General features: G+C 44.4%; 1 protein-coding gene across 4 annotated transcripts in view; it reads left to right on the top strand.

Annotated features, from left to right (window-relative positions):
* Positions 1 to 20,355, top strand: part of DENND2A (DENN domain containing 2A) — a 60,186-nt gene that overhangs the window by 30,784 nt on the left and 9,047 nt on the right. For all 4 annotated transcript variants that reach the window (XM_040595331.1, XM_040595333.1, XM_040595334.1 and 1 more), the window contains exons 5-14: positions 1,051 to 1,172; positions 2,649 to 2,846; positions 4,914 to 5,007; positions 6,298 to 6,348; positions 9,254 to 9,441; positions 10,153 to 10,262; positions 10,474 to 10,543; positions 11,173 to 11,250; positions 11,753 to 11,893; positions 14,249 to 14,397. In XM_040595331.1, the coding sequence (XP_040451265.1) occupies positions 1,051 to 1,172; positions 2,649 to 2,846; positions 4,914 to 5,007; positions 6,298 to 6,348; positions 9,254 to 9,441; positions 10,153 to 10,262; positions 10,474 to 10,543; positions 11,173 to 11,250; positions 11,753 to 11,893; positions 14,249 to 14,397 (1,201 nt within the window). The remainder of the gene's footprint in view (positions 1 to 1,050; positions 1,173 to 2,648; positions 2,847 to 4,913; positions 5,008 to 6,297; positions 6,349 to 9,253; positions 9,442 to 10,152; positions 10,263 to 10,473; positions 10,544 to 11,172; positions 11,251 to 11,752; positions 11,894 to 14,248; positions 14,398 to 20,355) is intronic.

Raw genomic sequence — 20,355 nt, forward strand, 5'->3', positions numbered from 1 at the left:
GCAGCTGCTCTGAGCCCCAGCTGTCCACTGGGATGGCACGAAATAGTGGCAATGAAGAGAGAAACCTTGTAACAGATTGCCTGCCCATACAGGTGCTTGGACTAAGCCTTTGTCATTGGTTTATTAGATGCTTGGATGGAGATGTCACAACCTGCTTTTTCAGAGTTGTGTGTCCTTTTTGAACATGCCTATGTTTGCATTTCCCAGCACTGCTGAAGAATGGGGTTTAAGAAATACATTATATGTAATTTTGGCTGTTTAAGACTCAGATTAGTTGTGTGCCTCATCTCCAGAATCAGTGGAAAGTGACACCTCTGTGTGGTCATTCAAGCCTTGTGGCTTTGAGGGGATCCTAGATAAGAATGAGCTGAACGTTACTTCAGCAGTGTCCCTCCCTACCCCGCCTCCTGTAGAGGGAGAGCATCCTGACTTTTAGGTGGCCTGGGTTAGATGAGGCGAATCCTTCTCGCTTTCTAAAGTGGGGCACGTGAGATTTGTTTGAAAACCTGTGTTGTGTGACCAACATCTATGTTCAGAGAAGGGATTAAATCTTCCTGCAGAGTCAGCCCAAGAGCAGTGCATTGCTTCAGCCCAATTAAATGATGACCAGAGGTCCCTGTAGATGTGAGGTTTAAACAGAAGAGAGAGGACCTTTATGCTAGCCTTCAGCTCACAGTTTCATTTAGACAATCCTAAGCAGAAGACTGGAAAGAAGGAAATACAACTATGGGCCAACGTGCATGAGAATCTCACAGCTCCTCTGAAGACAGGGAAATGAACTTGAGGACTCACTAGGTCTTTTCCATCTGTAGTATCTGCGATATGTTCCTATGGCTGTGTATGTCAGTGTCAGGGTTTGGACACTGTCCAGCAAGCAGCTGGACTTCTAGGGCTATGGAGAGAATGAAGCAATGCAGGAATGCTTGAGAACAGGTCTTTGGTCTGATGTGGGAGGTGGGAGAAGGCCAGCAGATCCCAAAACAGATTTTTATGGCAAACCTCAAGGATTTTCTGCACTTACAGTTTCTTGCTTGTGGCTTTTTGCTGCAGATCCACCATCGAAGGAAAACCCTTATGAAGACATTGAGACCAACAGCCGCTGTTTGGGGAAGAAATGTGTCCTGACCTTCCCAGCATCACCCACCTCTTCTGTACCTGGGACTCCCACTAAGGTACTTTGATTCAGGTGGCCACCTCTCTTGCTTCAGAAGGTTTTTGGGTGAAATCCAGGCCCTGTGTGGAAAAGGTGGAGTTTTGTCAATGACTTTCATCATGTTAGGGTTTTTTCCTTTTTGTTTTTTACCACAGAGTACAGTGTGATAAGAGGGGGGGATTTATTGCATCAGACTGCACTTCTTGCTCAGAGCTCAGGGCTTACCAAGGCCAGCCTTGCCCTCAGCCTCCCAAGCTGTTCTGGTTGGTTCCTGTTGTCTGTTTAGATAGTCCAAGCCTGGAACAGCAGGGACTATGTCACAGCAGAAGTCATCTTGGCAACAGCTGGGTTCAGAGTGGATAACAGGGATCTAAACATGGTTTTCCTGACCAAAAGGTTTTCTTAGGCTCTCCATGCAGCTATTATTAGAGCTGTTACCCAGTGTTTTCAGAAGTTTGATGTGCAGTGTTTGTTGATGTGTTGCTGTTTTCCAACCAGCTTAATCAGCAACTGAGGTTTCTTTGGATAATTCAACCCTTAAAAGTGAAAGTTGTTCTGTGGTTCTCAATCCCTTCTCCTTGTTGCTAGTGAGATGTAGATCTGCAAGGGTCTATGAACATTAGGGTGGAGTCAATTTCCCTCGGAGAGCTTTGTAATCATCTGTGCATCCTGTTTTCCCACCTCTGCTATCGAAAGGGGGCTGCAGTGTTACACAGGAATGCTTTTCACTGTAGATATGGTTCCCGGTAGGAGACACTTAGTAAAGGGCTGAATGGGAGTAATTGTGTTACACTACAGTGCTTTGACATCTAAAGGCTGTGATCTGCATCAGTCAGAAAAGAAGTGCAGCAGCTCTCTTGCCAACTAATGGGTTTGCAACTGCAGCTGAGCTTTCTGCTTCTCTGGTGCTGTTTTTGGACATGGACTTCAAGAACTTTGGTGCTTAAGTATCTGTTGTGCTCCCACTGAACTTGCTAATGAGCTTGGGAGGAAGCCAGTCTCCACAATTGTCTATCATGGCATTTCTTGAACCCTCATCTGAAATATTTAATTCTGGCTACTGTCAAAGACAGCCATACTGACAGTGCGTTTTGTCTGGTCTCACTGCTTCTGTGTTTCTGCTGATTATCCCAAATGTGTGTGGTTGGCTGGTTGGTTAGTCTTGTCCTGTTTACAGTTCCAGCCTGGATTACACAAGTCCTGAGAAGTTGTGGGTTTTCTCAAACTGGAGCAAGGCTTCTTGGCCAACCCCTGAGATTGTGTTCTGGTTTGGAATGAATATGGGATAGTTAAATTGCTGGTCAAGATAGTCCTGGTCTAGCCTGGCAGCTGGATGAGTTCTTTGCATGTGCAGAAATCTGTGAAAGTTCTCAGGGCTGTTTTGCCAGCTGAGTGCTATGGCTGCCCCACTGGATTTGCTGCCATGACAGTGTTCGCAATGAAGCAAAGGTATGAGAGGTGCTGTGTTCATTCGTTCCTTCTCCTCCATTTCCAGTTGCTTTCCAAGCCCATTTTTTTCCGACAAAACTCAGAGCGGCGGAGTTTCAAATTGCCAGACATTCGAAAACTGAGCCGTGATGGGACTGGGTCACCATCTAAAATCAGCCCTCCCTCGACCCCCAGCAGTCCAGATGACACCTTCTTCTCCTTGGGAGACCCTCAGAATGGGAAGAGGAGAAGGAAGATTCCCAAGGTAAATCTAGGGCTTTTTCTTTTATGTTTGGCTTCTTCCAGACAGGAATGTGAGTACAAGACAATGGCTTTTTTCAGTTTGCAGTGTGTCATTCCTGCAACAAAGCTGTTGTCCTGGCGGTTGACTTGACTTGTTTAACCCCCTTTCTGCCTGAAGAAGGCGGCTCACAAACATCTCTGCAAGTTTTGAAGCGGTTATTTTTCTGTCTGAGTTATCATAGTTATCAGGAGAGAGAAGAATAATAACAAGAAGAAAAAAGGCATTTTAATTTTTGGATAAAAGTTGAAGTTTGTAAGAGGCAAAAAAAGCAATTAGTGTTTTTGCAAAAGACGTACCCCGTCATATTTCTTTCTTTGCTTCGTGGATGGAACAGTCAGAAATTGTCTCTGTGTTGTGATGTTCCCACCTGGCAATCTGTTGTTCTTTGCTAGGTCTTATGGATGCATTGGTTGGTTGTAATTCAAGGTAGGGTGTGATTGTAGGTGAACAATGAAAATACTAACATTTGAGTGACACAAGGAGTTCTCTGTAGTCAAGAGCATTTTCTGGAGCAATGTTTCCTACTTCATATCTAGATACAACATGACTCCATTTCAATTTTATTTCTTTTAGATCTAGCTGGAAGTGTATTCAGTCCAAATGAGGTTCAGCAGCAGTCTATCTATTGAATGTTTCAAAAACACAGTTCCTTATCCTAGTCTTTGCAGGAGAAGCAGAGGCTACCAGGGGCTGTCTGTGGTGGGTTTTTTTCTGAACCCACTGTTTTCATTTGGGGAAAAAGGGATATGTTTGTGTATCTTCTTTGTTTCCTGGTTGCCAAATCTGTGTTCATGTTTGCATATCTGATTTTTTGAATGCCCTCTCTGTATAGGTCAGCTCTTCAGGAATGAACCAAAGACTACAAATGTCTAGGGTTTTCTTTCCCAGCACGCTGACACGTCTGTGCATGTGCTTGAGCTCTGTCAGTGTGTTCACACATACTTTATGTCAGCTGAAGGGAGGATTACAAGTATGTATTTACCAGGCAGTGCCACTGAGCACTTGTGCAGAGCAAGCTCAGAACAGGTTGATTCATTGTGTCAGTGGCAAGATCAACCTCAGACTTGAGCTGGGCAGCTGGGTGGAGACTGTACTTCCACATCAGAGTATCCTGCCTCTCACTTAAAAATTTGGATTCAAAGTTCCCTGACCAAGTGTGTGGTGGACCTGTTTTACCTTGAGCTCTCAGCACGTGTGTGCAGGGATCCCAGACTTTCTGGAATAAATCTGAATGCTGTGGCTATGTCCTCCTGCTTCTGCCTGCGACCTTGGCAAGGAGGCAGCTCTGCTCAAGGAGGTTTGGGGAAGCCTGGCATGGTCCTTCTGCAATTCCACTCTCCTTCAGGGACAGATATTGAGACCAGAGACACTGAATGAACCACTAAGCACAGCTATGCCCAAAACAGAAGTGTCTTCTCTCCTGGCCAGCTGGGGGGGCAGAGATTAAAGGATTTGCAGAGAAAACCACTAGTATAAGGTACTTCAGCACCATTGATGCCTACCCATCTCAATTTCTTCAGCGTTCCTTGTATGATGTGTTTCCCCCATGCTTGGTATGAAGGCTTTTCCAGCACATCTCACAGCAGATGTTGAAGGCATAAGACATTAAAGTTTGCTGTCATTCTCCAACCAGTTTTCTGCTTCAAACCTGCAGACCAGGACAGGTTCCCAGGGCACCACCTGATGCTCCCTAGAGTATGGACCATTGTATGGAGAGGCCCAGGAAGGCACTGTCAAGTTTGTATGGTCACACAGTGCATAAAGACCTGGCCTTTCATCAGGGCTTGTTACCTTGGGCTCCCGCTGCGCCAGCATGACTGTACTGCTTTTGTACCAGAGTGTGGCCGTTGGCAGCACAGGTGCAGATGGCTGTGCAAGGTAGATGCTGGTAATTGTCAGTTCTGGGACATCAAGTGAAGAGTTTCAGTATGGCCAGGGTTGGGAAACAGAGCACTCTGCATGAAATTCTAACTTTATTTCTTGCCTGGGGAGGAAAATAACGTTTGTTTGTTTGTGTTTGCGGAGCAGCTTGTGTTGAAAATCAATGCCATTTATGAGGCACGAAGGGGAAAGAAGCGTGTCAAGAGACTATCACAGTCTACAGAGAGCAATTCAGGGAAAGGTAAAGGAACTTTGAATCATATATCTAAGATTTTTTGAGGACTTGACTTAGAGTTTAGGCTTAGTGATTTATGTGACATTTTCTAGTGCTTCTCCCAGTCCAGAGTGAGACTGAGTTGGGGCTTCCACCCATTCTTTTGGAAAGATAAAGGCTGTTCCTCTGCTGAAAAGACTTTCACTAAAACAGAACTTTTTTGGTTTTCTTGCTTCATTTTCATTCCATGGCTTTACATGATAACCTTATAGGTCGCACCAAAAATGTCTCCCTTTTTTGATGTTTATTTCTGGAACAGGCTGGAAGCTTTGGAGAGGAATGTTCTGTCCAAAAAGTCTCGTTTGTTGAGATCAAAATATTTTGTGGGAATGTGTCACTTCAGTGAACTGTCCAATGGAACATAGCAGATTTTGCAACAGTTGTGGTTCCTTCAGCATCCCAATAAACAGATAGCCTCAGTTGGGAATCAGGCTTTCTAGACTTGACTGTAGGACCATCTCCATCATAGTAAGATTGAGACTTTCAGCTTTCCACTGTCAATTAACAACTTGCCAGAAGTGTTCAGGTACTTCAGAGCCATTACTTTTAAACATCTCATCTCTGTAAAACTTATAATTATGTTTTTCCAGCACAGTACTTTTTTCCCAAACACCCTAATTGCCAACAAAAGGTGACCACCAGCATTATTTATTTCCCACAATTGCTTCTTACTGTTTATCCTATTTTATATAGGATATACACCTGCAGAATGGATGAGTGTGTTTATATGCACCTTCAGGGGAAGCATCCCAGACTTGTCTCTACACTGTTTTTTATACTCCTCTCTGAAGCTGTCCCAGATGAGCATCTAAGGCATCCTTGACGGAAACAGGCTATTGGGCCATATAGACCTTGAGTCTGATTCAGTCTGGAAATTGGTTTTTTTTTGTTTGTTTGCTTATTTTTTTATCCCTTTTCCTGCAAACTACTGCATATTAATCAGTAATTTGCCTTGGTGTTGTGCTTATACAGACTTGGATAAAACACTGCTCTGGCATTTTATTCTTTATGCAACTCACCTGGCTGTGCAAAATCTAATTTGTTGGTGTTTTTATTATTCCCTGAATGAATGGGAAGATACCAAAGTTGGTAAGCTAAATGTCTGTGGGTATGTGCACCCTTGAAAAGAACAAATCCCTTGGGATCTATATTGTCTTCCTTGAAGTTGCCAGGCCTGGGTTTCTCATGCCAATGGTAAGAAATGCACAGTTATAAACAGGCTTTACTTGATTCATCTTCCCCTTTCTTTTTTCTTAGTTACAGATGAAAACAGTGAATCAGACAGTGATACTGAAGAGAAGCTGAAAGGTAAGGCAAATGTGTGATGAGAGCAAAAGGCTCCTGACCAACTCTGCACTGAGATCCTGGGTCAAGAGCTCTCCTCTGTGTTCTGCCTTCGGAAAAGGAGCTTGTTTTCACTCAGAACACAGTGAGAAAACAAAGTTCTCAATACCGCAGAAGAAAATCCATGGGCAGAGAACTAGAAGAGTCCAAACCAAACATTGTTCCATTTCCCATTAAAGCTCCTTGCACTGACTTTCCTAGGAGATGGCTTGGACACTGTGGAAATACAGCGAGATTTTTCTAAGTACACAGTCACAGATGTGTGACCAGGCTGACAGAAGCAGTATTGCATGGGACAGAGTGTTCAGAAACCCCACTACATGTTTACTAAGGGAGAAAAACCGCCAGCCAGACCGCCTAGCTTGGAAAAGAGAATTGCAGTCTATGATTTATTGCTAGTTAAACTCTTCTGCGCTGGCCAAGTTGGGATAAAGCACTGCATTGCTTACTTCAGTATAGCTATATGGTATACTGGTCTCCATAATATTCTTCTGAAACCTTCCTGTAGAGTTAGAATGCAAGATGGAATCTTCTTCAGATTCCAAAGTTTCCTGACTCACATGCACACCTGATCTGGGTCGCAGGTCAGTTCCCAAGCTGAAAAGACAGGCATAAGCAGCAGTGAGCTCTGTGTCAACTACAGTGTGTTGTGCTTAGGAGTGCTCGTTCTTACCCTCTTTCAGGTTTTTAGAACAGAAACCTCAGAATGAGTTCCCTCTTGTGAGCACAGCTTCCCATACAAGAGCGACTGTATACTCTTACACTCCTCTGCATTGGGAAATCTTTCATCTGTACTGCTGTGTTAGCAAGATCAAGCTGAAAATTGCTGCCACCACCTACCTTTTGACAGGTTCTCAGGCTACGCTGGAGATGGGGAGGGAGGGTTTGCTCCCAGATTGCACAGAAATTACATTTGCAACTGTCTTGTAACACGAGGTTGTGAAATATAGTCTGTGTTCAGATGTAGCTGTGAAAAACAGTCTAGATGTGGCCAGGAAGACTCAAACTCTTGTCTGTTACTGGTTGCAATAGCAAATCGTGTGCATCATCCTGTGTTTCTCTGTAACATCTGTGTAACTGCAGCTAGGGACTGCCTTTAGAGGGGATGATGGAGATTGTGTGAAGTCATCTCAAATCCGACAGCACTGGACTGAACAATATTCAGATCCGTATGTGGGTCTGAGTGACTGTGCAAGCCTACGTAAGTGTGAACAGGAGCTCTGGCACTTGCTGTTTGCTTTAGCTACACCTGTATTTTGCTTTATGCCTTGTTGAACTGTTGACTTTCCTATTTTTAAATAGGAAAGTGAGATGACTCAGCAAGTCTCTTTTGTCTGGCACTTTCGATTTTGTATGTTTTACTTAATAGACCAAACACACCATCCAGTTACCTCGGCTTAGCAAGTCACTGTACATCATCTGAGACACAGTAAATCATCAGACAGCAATAATCAGACTGCATGTCAGAGCCCTAAGTGCTGACCCTTGGGAAGGAAAAATGTTCAAAGACAACCTCTGCCATGATGACAGCAGTAAAATCCTGATATCTTTAGTAGGTTGCACAGGATATAAACAATGCAGAGCTTGAGCAAGCTTTTCAGAAGCACTCAGCATTGCTGTGACACTGCTCTTTTTGAAGTCCCTGGTAAAACAGAAACCACTTCTGAAAACTTTTGAAGAATTAAAGCCTTAGAGCAAATCACATAATAGGTGATGAGAGAAAGGAGTCTGAGGCATCTTTCCAGGGCTTCAACTGTCCAGAGGTTGTTACGCTGTCTGATTTAAGAGGCACCTCAAGATTGCTTTCAATTACATTATCTGGAATAGTCTGTGAGTGGCACAACTTTACCAGACAAAAGGTCAAGTGTCTGTCCTAAAGTATATAGCATCTCTCAGGAAGCCCTCTCTGCCAAGCAGACATCTTATGTATTTGGAGTTCCTGCAGCATCTGTGTGGTTGTTTCTGTCAAAACGTTGCGTTGCCACTCGCATTCGTAAAAAGCACAGTTGTGAGAATGTGCTGTGGTCTCTGCTTGTAGTTAATTCTTTCTTTTGTAGTAGGGGTAAGGGAGACATCATGGAGATTTAATTTTGGATGTGACTGTAAAACAAAGCAAGGGGGTGGTCTTAGGGAATCTCATCTGGTCTCTTCTCAGCAGGCAGCTTTTCATTACTTTCCATGCTGGAATGTTTATTGTCCCACAGCTCATGTGTGTTGCAGTTACAGCTTGCTTGGCAGTTTTTCTTGTTTTCCCATTGTCCTGGGTGAACTTGTAGAAACATGGTCCTGAGAGATTAGTTTTAGACACAGGAAGAACTGGCACGAGCCAGCCTTTTTCATTTGCACCTCTTGTCACACTTTTTTGTTGTTGGCCTACAGCCCAGCCTGTGTTACTGAAGCTGGGAGTTCCCAGTGTTACTCAGCCAGTGGAACCCTAACCTGACCCAAGTGCTGGTCTTGTAAAACCATGGGGATTGCTACCCACAGCCTCCTCTGCACCAAGGTGATCAGTCACCTAACTGTTGGCTTTGAAAGATGCATAAATGAATGCTAGGATGAGTGCCCAGACGTTACCTGTTACACCATGTCTCATATGGATCTCCGTTTGGGTTGTCTTCAGCTGTAAAAGCTATCCATGAAATCCTGCCGCTGCCAGAACTCTTCAAGGTGACGGCACTCGAAAGATTATGCCCTGTCTCTGTTGATATTTATAGCGCAGCTTCCAAATGGTTCCTGCCTCTTACTCAGCCACTGACAAAGTAAATGCAGTGAGGTGGTTTTGAGTTTATCTGTAAGTCTCTGCAAAGCGCTGTTGATGCTCTGTGCAAAGAGCTAGATCGTTACAATCTCTAATCTTTTTTCTTCATAGCTCACAGCCAGCGCCTAGTGCATGTGAAATCTCGCCTGAAGCAAACCCCACGGTACCAAACCTTGGAACGGGACTTGATCGAATATCAAGAGAGGCAGCTGTTTGAGTACTTCGTAGTGGTGTCACTGCACAAGAAGCAGGCTGGGGCTGCCTATGTCCCTGAGGTTACCCAGCAGTTCCCGTTGAAGGTACGGTGCCCATCAGGAAGGTCTGGCTGACATGTCTCAGATAGCATGGTGTGCTTGCACAGCTGGAGAAGCCACAGCTTCTCTGTTGACCACATGTTATATCAGTAACCACTGTGCTGTGTCAGTGTTCAGTGAGACTAAAGTAAGAGGGGCTGGAGTCACTCCCTGAGAATTGTCATGGTATTTCTCACTGTTGAAAGAGCAGCTGATTTAGATCTTTTGCTGCCCTTGGCTATGACTTTTATGTAGCTGTTCCCGTTCTGCCCCTTTTCTCTTTAAAGAAAACTGACACTTGGGAGAAGACATATGTTCTTAAAGGGAAGGCACAGCTTTCACCAATAGTCTGGCTCAAAATGGGGAACAAGGAATGGGTGAAACAGTGACAGTGTGACAGTGTGTTTGTAAACGGGGTGTAATCAGAGCTCCCCTCAGACTTCAGTTCTCTTACCACTTGCTGGAAGATGTGTCCCAATTAGAGGCACAGTGTAGCAGGGGCAGGTGCTGCAGATGCAGGGCTTGGCGGAATTGGGGGCACAGAGTTACTTTAAGATGTGTAAAGATTAGGTGAGCCAGAATCACAGAAATTTTAATATCTTCCAGGCAGAAGCTTAGCCTCTGTCATCACCTCTTCATTTGTCACAGGAAAAATATTTGAAGTCATTCCATCCCCACATGACTAATTGGAAACATTCCTTCTCTCTATTCTGCTAGCTTGAGCGCTCGTTCAAATTCATGCGTGAGGCAGAAGATCAGTTGAAAGCTATTCCCCAGTTTTGCTTCCCTGATGCAAAGGACTGGGCCCCCATCCATCAGTTTGCCAGGTAAGTACTGTACTTTGTATCCTGATTCATAAGAAACAGATTTATTTGTCAAGCTAATTAAATATGAGAGCTGTTACGGTAGAAAACTGGGCAAAGCCCTGAGAGGGGTGTACTGGAAATGCAAAAATATTGTGGGTGTATTGGATTTGTATGTCAAAGACTGTTAATGTGGGTGATGGGTTTCTTGTCATTCTGGCTTCTCTTTCTTCAGTGAGACGTTCTCATTTGTCTTGACGGGAGAAGATGGAAGTAGGCGATTCGGATACTGTAGAAGGCTGCTGGTAATTATCCCTGTTTTTTTCTTTTCCTAGAGATGCTGCCTTCTGTGGGGTTGGTGTTCCTGGCACCCTCTCTGGAAAGTGGAAAGTTGACTGCTCTTCTCTTTCAGTGTGGAAAGAAAGAGCAGCAACAGAGCAGCTTTTGCTCTCTTCTGCTCTTCTCACTGCCAAAGTCCCTCTCTGAGTACCGTCCTCTGCTCCAGGCATAGCTCTCTTGCCTTCTCCTTACACCAGCACTTAACATTATGACCATGGACTGTTGTTTCACCACTAAGCTGAAGACAGGGTTTGTCTCCCTTAGGTTTACATAGCTACTAAAGAGCTGTCTAAACCTGTGCTGGTCCTATAGGCTCAGAGTTGTCTCTGTAGAGCAGTCTGCCCTGCATTAGTCATTTGCCTTGGGAAGGTTGGCACCATACTGTGGATGTACCCATTTCTCCCCACTGTTTCTAGCATACCAGAGATTGAGTCAGGCTTAAGATTCTGTCAGCAGCAGCATGCTGTCAAACGTCTGCCAGTTTCTGAGCCAACCAGCAAACTGCAGAATTAAGAGACTGGTCACGCTTTCTTTGCAGTAGTTGTAACTGACATGTTTTTGGTGTTTTTGTGTGTATTTGCATTTGTCTTGAAAGCCCAGTGGGAAGGGAAAGCGTCTCCCAGAAGTTTACTGCATTGTGAGTCGCCTTGGATGCTTCAACCTCTTCTCTAAGGTGAGGAGGGGAAAGAAAGGGAATTTGTGCTGTAGTCCCAGAGGGACCTGAAGGTGAAGTCAACACCGGAAGAATGGGGATTAGGGAACGTGGTAGCTGAAGAAAGGGCCTGAAACAGTGGTGTCAAGGCAAGCACATGCTAATTCCAGCACCTAGGAAAAACACAGTTGAAAAGAAAACTAGATGGTCAGCTGTTGCCTTCTTCTTTCAGCAGTACTACCAGAATACAAGTACTGAGAGATTAAAAGGCAGGGAGTCCTGACACTGAGTATGGTGGGGAGTTTGCAAATTGCAAGCTTTCCAGTAACCTCACTGGAGCTGGGTTTCTCTTGCTGAAGGAAACTGAGGGTCTTTAGATGCACCTTTTACCTTCTTCCTTATGATTCAAGGCTCCATGTTAATGCTGGGTTAAGGAGAGAATGCAGATGCTGGTGCACTTAATTCCTGGTGTTGCCTCCCTCCTGGTTTACATGTTTTTTGTATCTTCATGCCTTTATTTCAGATCTTGGATGAGGTTGAGAAGAGACGAGGCATTTCCCCAGCCTTGGTGCAGCCTCTCATGAGGAGTGTCATGGAGGCACCTTTCCCAGCTTTGGGCCGGACAATTACAGTCAAGAACTTCTTGCCAGGCTCAGGAACCGAGGTAAAGACACCACCCTAGAGAGAGCAAGACTTAGGCCAGCACATGGTGCAGGACTGGCAACTGGAAGTTGGAACTTTGATATAGCACTGGAGATCTTCAAGGACAGATTGTCTGGCAACTGTGCAAGGAAGCTAGGGAGTAAAATAGGGAACCAGAGGGGACGGCACAGAGAGTTCGGCGACCTCAGAATCGACAGAGAAATCATATGGTAAAAATTAATGTAAAGACACAACCATGCTAATATGGCAGAATGAAATAAGGTACTGGCCTTGAGGCCAAGTGGCACAGGCTGGCGGGCCCCATGCTGCCCAGCATATGACCTTGGATCTGCTTAAGGGCCCCCATACTTAGCTTCCTGAAGACAGGGTTCATAGCATGTGCTCCAGCGTCCTTAATACAGAACTACTGTTTGTGTGGGACAGGACACGGGATTCTGGTCAAAAAAATACCTAAAACTACACAAGGGCAATGTTGCAGCCTTTCAGAATGGCATTTGCACAGCGTGGGGGTGAGGGTACGTATTGCATCTCACAGTGTGGTATGAGGATGCTGGGAGGGTTTTAAGAGTGCTTTTGGGCGTAGCATTGAAGGACTGTGGGAACATGGAGAGAGCCAAATTGAAGGTAGTCTTTGCTATTCGTCCTGTTGGGCAGCGAGCTGAGAGAGGTTGTGTCTGGGGGCTTTTAGCATGGCACTGGATGGTGGCATTCTCCTCAACCAAACTGAAAACAGTCCAAACTAAATGAAATGACTGCAAAATCTGCACTTGAGGAGCAGAGTCCCAGAGGTGTGCCGTTAGGCTGTGAGAATGTTTTGGCTTTTTTTTTCCTAGGATCCTAGGAAATATTTCTTCACTGAAAGGGTAGGTGATCAAGAATTGGAACAGGCTGTCCAGGGAGGTGGTGGAATCACCATCCCTGGAGATGTTTAAGAAATGCATAGATACAGTGCTTAGGGACATGCTTTAGTGATGGACTTGGCAGTCCTGGTTTAACGGTTGGACTTGATGGTCTTAAAGGTCTTTTCCAACCTAAATGATTCTATGATTCAGTAGTTACCTAGTTGATGGCATAAACCCTATGTTTATGCAATGGGTAAGTGACAGCATTGGGACGGGTTGCAGGCACTTTGGGGAATAAGGGATTAAAATTCAAAATGACCTTGCTAAGTTGAAGGTTTAGTCTGAAATTCGATATGGACAAGAGCAAAATGCTGGGTAGAAGAAATGAATAGTCTAATGTAACATGGAAGTAAATGAGTGAGCCACAGTACTTCAGAAAAGGATCTGGCGGCATAGTGGGCCATACAATGAGCAGAAGTAGCAGTATGGTGTTGTTTAGACAAACTCCCACAATGTGAAAGAAAATGAAGGGATGGATAATAAATAAAAGCACTTTTTCTACTTTCCAGCATTGGTGGAAATTTGTATTTGAAGTATCATTTTTTCAAAAAATACAAACACTAGGAGAAAGCCCCAGAAGAGTAGTTCCACTTACTAAGTGGTTTAGAAAATACAGGCAAAGCTTGAGAAAAATGTTTGTTTAATATAGAAAACAAAGGACAAAGGAGGACACATGATGATGACCTTTAACTACACAAGGAGTCTCCTACAGAGAGGAAGGTGACCAGTTGTTCTGAGTTTATACTGTTAGTAAGATAACAACTAGTTGAAGTAATTTGCCACTGACATGTTTCAGCTGCAGGCTTGGTGTTGGTAAGGGTGGCTTGGAACTAGAGTAATTTTCGTGTGGGATTTATGAAATGTGTGGTGTTGGAGGCTTTTAAGAAGAGTTTAGATAAGCATCGGTCTTAAGGAGTATGAAGTGCTAAGGTGCTGTGACAGGAATTATTTTAAGTAGGTATGAACAAAGAAGAATGCCCACAGGCTGTTCTCTTCTGTAACAGATGTAAAATATCTGTAGTCAGTAGGCTAGGCATCCAGATTCTTGCAGTAAAAAATAAATAAATAAATCATAACTGTAAAAGTAAGAGTGCAGATCTGAAAGGCTCCATGCCATTCTGCTGCACGAATGCCAGAAAGGCTGGAAACCACTCCCAGCTGGACACAAACTAGTTTTCCTCTGTATGAAGAGCTCTCTGTCCTCAGTCCAGTGGGGAGAACTTGTGGCTGGTCTCATGCTGTGCCCGTTGGAGTGGACTCTGGATCTTCCTCATCTGGAAGAAGGATTTATGGGAAGTCTTTGGAAAGATGGTGTTTGAGGGCTTAACACCGTGCAGTGTTTGCCAGCACAGTCAGTAAAGCTTGTTAGCTGTGAAAATACCTGTTAGTTCCTTGTTTGCCACAGCATGGCTGGGCAGCAAGAGCTGACCTGTGGCCTTTTTTCTCTCCAACAGGTCATCGAGCTGCGGCGGCCTCTCGACTCCAGGCTCGAGCATGTTGATTTTGAGTCGTTGTTCACATCCCTCAGCGTGCGGCATCTGAGCAGAGTCTTTGCCTCCCTGCTTCTGGAAAGGAGGGTCATCTTCATCGCAGACAAGCTTAGGTACCCCCTTGCACTTCCTTAACAAAATGCTGCCAGGGAAGGGAGGCTGAGAAGACTGCAGTGACTAATCCCTCTGCTTTGTTCTTTTTCTCTTCTCTGCTCTTTTCCGACTTTGTGTTTGATGTGAGCAGGGCTGTACTTCCCAGGAGTGGGGAACTTTGGCCATGCACCATAATTTCGTTTTGCAGCTTGCAAAGACTGTGCTGCTTCTTGTCCCCAAAGAGAACCAAATTCCCTTTCCTCCAAACATTTTCAGAGTAGATACCTGGTGCTAAGGAAGCAAACCCCCTCCTTTTGCTCCATCATGCTGCAGTGTTTCCCACTGAGCTGTGCTAGAGTTTCCAAGGATCAAGCCTTGGGCAGAGATCACAGTCCCTTCTGGCTTGTTCCCTAATGTCACAAAATCTTCTTAATCTTCAGCTTGTGTTTTAATACTGATTTCTAAAGACTTTTTTTCTTGTGGGGGATGAAAGTGAAGGTTACAGCGAGGGGGAATGAGACACAGGACTTCCCCCTTCTATTTTTGAGTCTGCTCAATTTGCTTTTTTAAATTTTTTTGTTTGTTCTCCTGAATTATGAAAATAGGCCCAGGTTTCTTTAAGATCTTGTGCAGCTGGTGGCTGGCAGCTCTCCAGCCCTTGAAGCACTTGAGGATTCAGAGAGGAGAGTTCGACAAGGCTGGGGAAAGAAAAGCTGCCTGGATGAGTAATGACACTTAGGAGCACGCTCAGGTTTCAGCAGTGTACAATGCCCCTAAGCTGTCTGTTTTCACAACTTCCAGGCAGCAGGCTGCAGCTCTGGGGCAAAGAATGGGGAGGCCCCTTCAACAGGAAAGCGAAGGGAAAAATTCATCCTGCAGGGATCTGGGGCTCTCTGCAGACAGGGCTCAGGCATCCTCATTACAGGAATAGGGAGGCTGTAGCATCCAGGCAGCACTGTCTGCTTGCAGTTTTTGGGAGCTGCCTTGGGTCAGAGACAGGATTTGCCTCTTTGTTATCACTGATATATTATATACATAGATGCTTATTATTCTGGATACTTAAGCCACACATTCCATGCAGAGCATCCAGACTTGCATTGCAAATAAGATAATTCATCCATGCTATATTTCTACATAGCATATATGATTTATGTGATAATTTATGATGACTGGCTTTGTTTTCAAAGGTTTTTCTCCTCCTCTGTAGGACAAATTTTACATTCTGAGAAAAACTGTTAAGGGTACAGATGACATTGTAATCTCTACATGAGGGCTGGGTCGTAAGAGTAAAAATGGTAGGGAACTTTTTTTTTTAAAGCATCACTTTAGAATGAACCTTCATTTACCAGATCTTTTCCTATCACATCTTTGTATGACAGCACACCAACACGTATTCTAAGCATGGTGTATGTTACAGAATATCTCTTTTCAGAGCACTTCAATGGGTTTTGTGCTGGGTTTTTTTTCCCCGTGTATCTTTTGTCCGTATATCTGGGGGCCTTAAGAATGAGCCCAGCTGCCCAGACCTGTAAAAGAGAATGGGAGAGAGCTATAGAATCATAGTTTCTAGAATCTCTAAATATACCATAAACAGCCACCTTCTGTGAAAAAAAGGATTATTATGTTTTAAAGATCCAGAGTCTGTTAGGCCACAGGGCTGAGATTCAAATATTTACCATGGATTTGCCATCTCTCTACAAGACTTCTAATACTTGATGTTTCTGAGAAGACTTTGCTCTGAGAAATTGTGGAAGAGTCTTTTTCTTTTCCAATAACAAAATATGAAGTTTCTCTGGCTCATTTTTGTGGAGAAAAAACTTGAAAATGACCCAAAGGTCTGTAAAGGCTTGAAAAACAGAAAACAAAATAATTAAGTAAACTATTGTATTCTAATTCAGTCCAGTGACTTGAGTGCGCTGGATTGGTGAGCCTTTCAAAAGGTCAGCAGTCTCTTCTACTTGTTGGTGGAAAATCTGTGTTTTGAAAACTGATGGTATTGTAGATACAGGATCTTCTGTCCAAATGATACTGTTCCTGAGACAGAAACACATTGGACTCAATGAATATTAAGTATTTACTTTAGGGTTAAAATGCCAATTTCAGAGGAAAAAAAAAAAACTTTTTGGCAATAGCTTAAGAGAAGAAAAAAAATGATAAAAGCAGCTGTTGGAAACTGCTCAGAGGTTAGGAATGCTAGAAATAATCCAGCTGAAATGGATTAACAGGGAGAGTGCAGGTGACATGGTGAAAGATGCATAATAAATCGCGTTTATCATTCATCTTTGTAGTTCTTTGTGTGGGCACTATCAGTGTCTGTATGTGTGTGTAAAGGTGTGTCTGGGTGTGAGTGGCAGAGAAAATAATGTATGCCGTTTATTTACATCTTTTAATTGCTATGAAATCAGTCCGTGGGAAAAGAAAGCTGAAAGGTCTTTTGCCAAATACTGTGTGGACTGTGAAATGTTTTTGAGCTGAGCCAAAAAATGCATCTAACAAGTGTACAGCAAGTGAAATACTTTGTGTTTTCCATCTTTAGAATGAACATTGAGTGTTTTTTAAAGACATGTCAATCCAAAGCTTGGCAGAGGAAAAGGAAAGAATTTGGTTTATTAGGTTTTGGGTGGGGTTCCCCCTCCCATCGCTATGGAAACTGGAGTTAGACATTGCCTCGCAACCCAGGAAAATGACTTTGTTAAAACCGAGTTGGTCTGTGTAATCTTCCCTAGCTTTTGTTCGTTCCTTTGCTGTGAATTTTAGTCCTGGAGCAGTGGAGGTCATGGCACGGGTTAGGCACTGCAGCAGAGAGCTGCTTTTGTTTCCAAGTGATGCTGCCTGGCATGTGGTTCAAGGCACCGTAGAACCATTTTTTAGAACGCGTTTCCAAATAAAAGTGGCCTCATTTCACAAGGTGCCTAGAGTGGGCAGTTTTTACTGGCCTGAGGGGGAGAAGTGTTAGGTTCAGAGGGCTTTTTCAATCAGGAAAACTTGCATGGGCTTAAAATCAAGGCATCCTTCTTCCAGATCTCCTCAAAAGCCTGCTGTAGATCTGATTAACTTGAGCAATTGCCTCTGTCCCTGCCAGAAACCACAGCTGTGTCAACAACACAAAGTGGTCATTGTTATCAAAGGCAGATCTGAAAGAATTAGAGTAGACACTTTAAATGTGGTCATCCCCAGTAAAAGGTGATTAATCATCAAGAAGAAGCATTTTCTGTGTGCTACAAAAACAAATCTGGGACCGTGAATCCCAGCCTCCCAGGTTTCTCCTTTTTGTATTGTGGTGAGGAAGAAAAAGAAACCCAAAGATGAAGTTTGGATGTCAGATAGTATCGTTGTTTCTTCAGAGCATCTTTGTGCTCACTTCTCCACCCGCACTAACCTGCCACATCAGTGGGAGGCAGTGATAGTCCCCACAGCTGGTGGAATGTGGCATCCTCCTGGCAGGATTTGCAGCAATGCTGCACAAAGTTGTGGGGCAATGGTTGGAAGCTCCTGTGCCTGTTAAATGTTGTAAACCAGATCTGCGATCCATCATAAGTAAATCCAGCTGTGACACAGTGTAAGAAATCCAAAGGTGTTTGTAAAATGAATCCTACTGTAACAGAGCTTATAAAAAAAGAAAAGAAAAAAAGCACGTAATCAAACTGTCTTAAATTGCCAAATACCGCCGTATTTTCAGCAGTTTGGTCAGCACAGGGAGCAAAGGGCTGCCTGGCATTATTGAATTGAATCAATTGTGGTTTTCAGAAATCATGAAGTCTCCTAAACCCAAAGAGGGATTCGGCCTGGGGGGGCTTTTTAGCACAGGTGCCTGCCTTTGGAGCAGAAAGCTGGAAACCCTGTAGTCTCTTTAAAGTTCGGGAGGAAACAACCAAACTGAGCAGCCAGTATCCTTCCTTAGGAGCTGTTGCAAGTTGTCAAGATGTCTTTTTAGAGCCAGTCATGTAAATTGGAGTAACTCCTGTATGTTGGAGTAAATTTTCCCAGGAGAGGAAGGCGAGTTTCTGTGTAGTTGCAGCTGCTGCATTCAGATTCTGTATTAGCCCCCTGTGTTCAAGGCGGCTACCAGGAAGCAGCAGCTTCATAGGCTGTTCTGTGTAGGATTTTGCACATGATGCTTTGTGATGGGAAGGCCTGTTGTTCAAGCAAACAAATGTCATGAATTGATGCAATATCATTGTTCTGACCAAGGGAGTGCTCAGCCAGAGATACCCGTGTGTCAGCTTATATTCAATGCAGCCCTTTAGGGAGAGATCTGACACCGTTATTTGTGTACGTCAACACTTTTTAACCTCTCTACTAGTGATACCTCAGTCTCTCCTGCAAGCCTCTGTGCAAGTGATATCAGACGTGCAGCTCAGCCGTGTTCCCTACAGAAGGCTGAATGAACACATAAAAATGTGCTCAGGTTCTTGAAAGTGTACTTTAAAGACCCACACAATATTGTAAGGATTACTGTTGAAACCAAAAGCCTTAAAAAGTGGTGTCTGTATCCCCTTTGAACAACTGGCATTGAACGTCTGTGGCCTCTCCCCAGAGCACACTGCAATCACATTGGGTAGATCTCTTCGTTCCTGGTGGCATCAGGAGTGTGCCAAGCAAAACACAGCACCCTGGGTCAGTATTACTCCAGTGGCAGCAGTCATGGTTATGGTGCAAGCGTCCTGGGATATCAGAATTTCAGCAGGGACATTACCTTGTAGCTACCTGAAGGCGTTGGCTGCCTGTTTAGTTTAAGAGCCCTCAAATGTTGACTGACACTGAAACAGTGTTTTGAGAGCGCGTTAAACTGTTCTGGTTGTGTTGTGCACATCAATTGTGGTTGATTCTGTGCACATCTCATAGAAAGCAGCGTCCAGCTTGAGCAGTGGCCAGAACTTCAGTGGCCATATTCACCTTCTCGCAGACAGGTGCCTGCCATATTATGACTGTGGTGTAATTTGGGCAGCCTCCCCCATCACTGCTGACTGAAGAGCACATGGTCACACAGATGGCATAAAGGGAATTTATCATATGGGATTCTTCTGCAGGGCTCAGTAGTCATGGTGTGAATCAGCAGTCCTTCAGTGCTCGTTGCAGTGCCTGTGCAAGAGGAGGAGGGAGCTTAGGCTTGAGTCATTCCAAAGGACGGAGGTTCTGCTGGGCTCCTGGCAAACCGCAGCTCCCTGGGGCTATCTGGAGAGCAAGTCTGACTGCATCACATGTGGAAGAGACACCTCAATGTTACCTCCTCTGTGTCCATCTCTTAACTGCTCTGCCTTCAACGGAAGCTCACGGTCCTCAACCCTATCAGTATTGTACCCTGAAAATGTCTTCCACGGTGAGGAATGTTTCAGAGCAGAGATCACTAGGGCTCATCCTGGAGGTGATGAGGCAGGCACAGATGGAAGGGTGGAAAGGGAAGCTATCTTTACTTCCCACTGCGTGGTGCAGTGCATACAATTTCAGACTTAGGCAGCTCTGTCTGTGACTTCCACTAACTGGACCTCAGCCATCTTTCCTCCCACTCAATCTCTCACGTACCATGTGTGCTCACTGGGACTTGAGAGCAGGGTTGAGGGAAGAACAAGCCACCATAAATATAGTAGGAGAGAGCATGCCGTAATATCTCACCATGCCATAAATAACCATGTACTTCAGCTGTTCAGTGTTCCTCTGTGGAGCTACCTGGAATCACAGAGATCTTTTCCATTGGTTTTCAAGTGCTATCTATAAAGTCAGTTCCTTTGGGAACACATCCAGCTTTAGGCAGGAAAGTTGGATGTGCCTTCAAGATTGAGGATTTGTGGCAAAGGTGAAACTCCTAACGCTTCCACATTCAACCTCTCCTCAAAGAGGAGTAAGTCCAGTGGTAGTCCATGAGTAATGACACAGTGCTCTGCACAAGTGATGAAGGGCGGAGTTCTCTTGACTTTCTCCATGCTGCTGCTGCTGTTTTAACTGGAGCTATTATCAGTCAGAAATTGAGAAGTGGAAAA

This window comes from Falco naumanni, chromosome 5, assembly GCF_017639655.2.
Source record: "Falco naumanni isolate bFalNau1 chromosome 5, bFalNau1.pat, whole genome shotgun sequence".
Classification (NCBI taxonomy): domain Eukaryota; kingdom Metazoa; phylum Chordata; class Aves; order Falconiformes; family Falconidae; genus Falco; species Falco naumanni.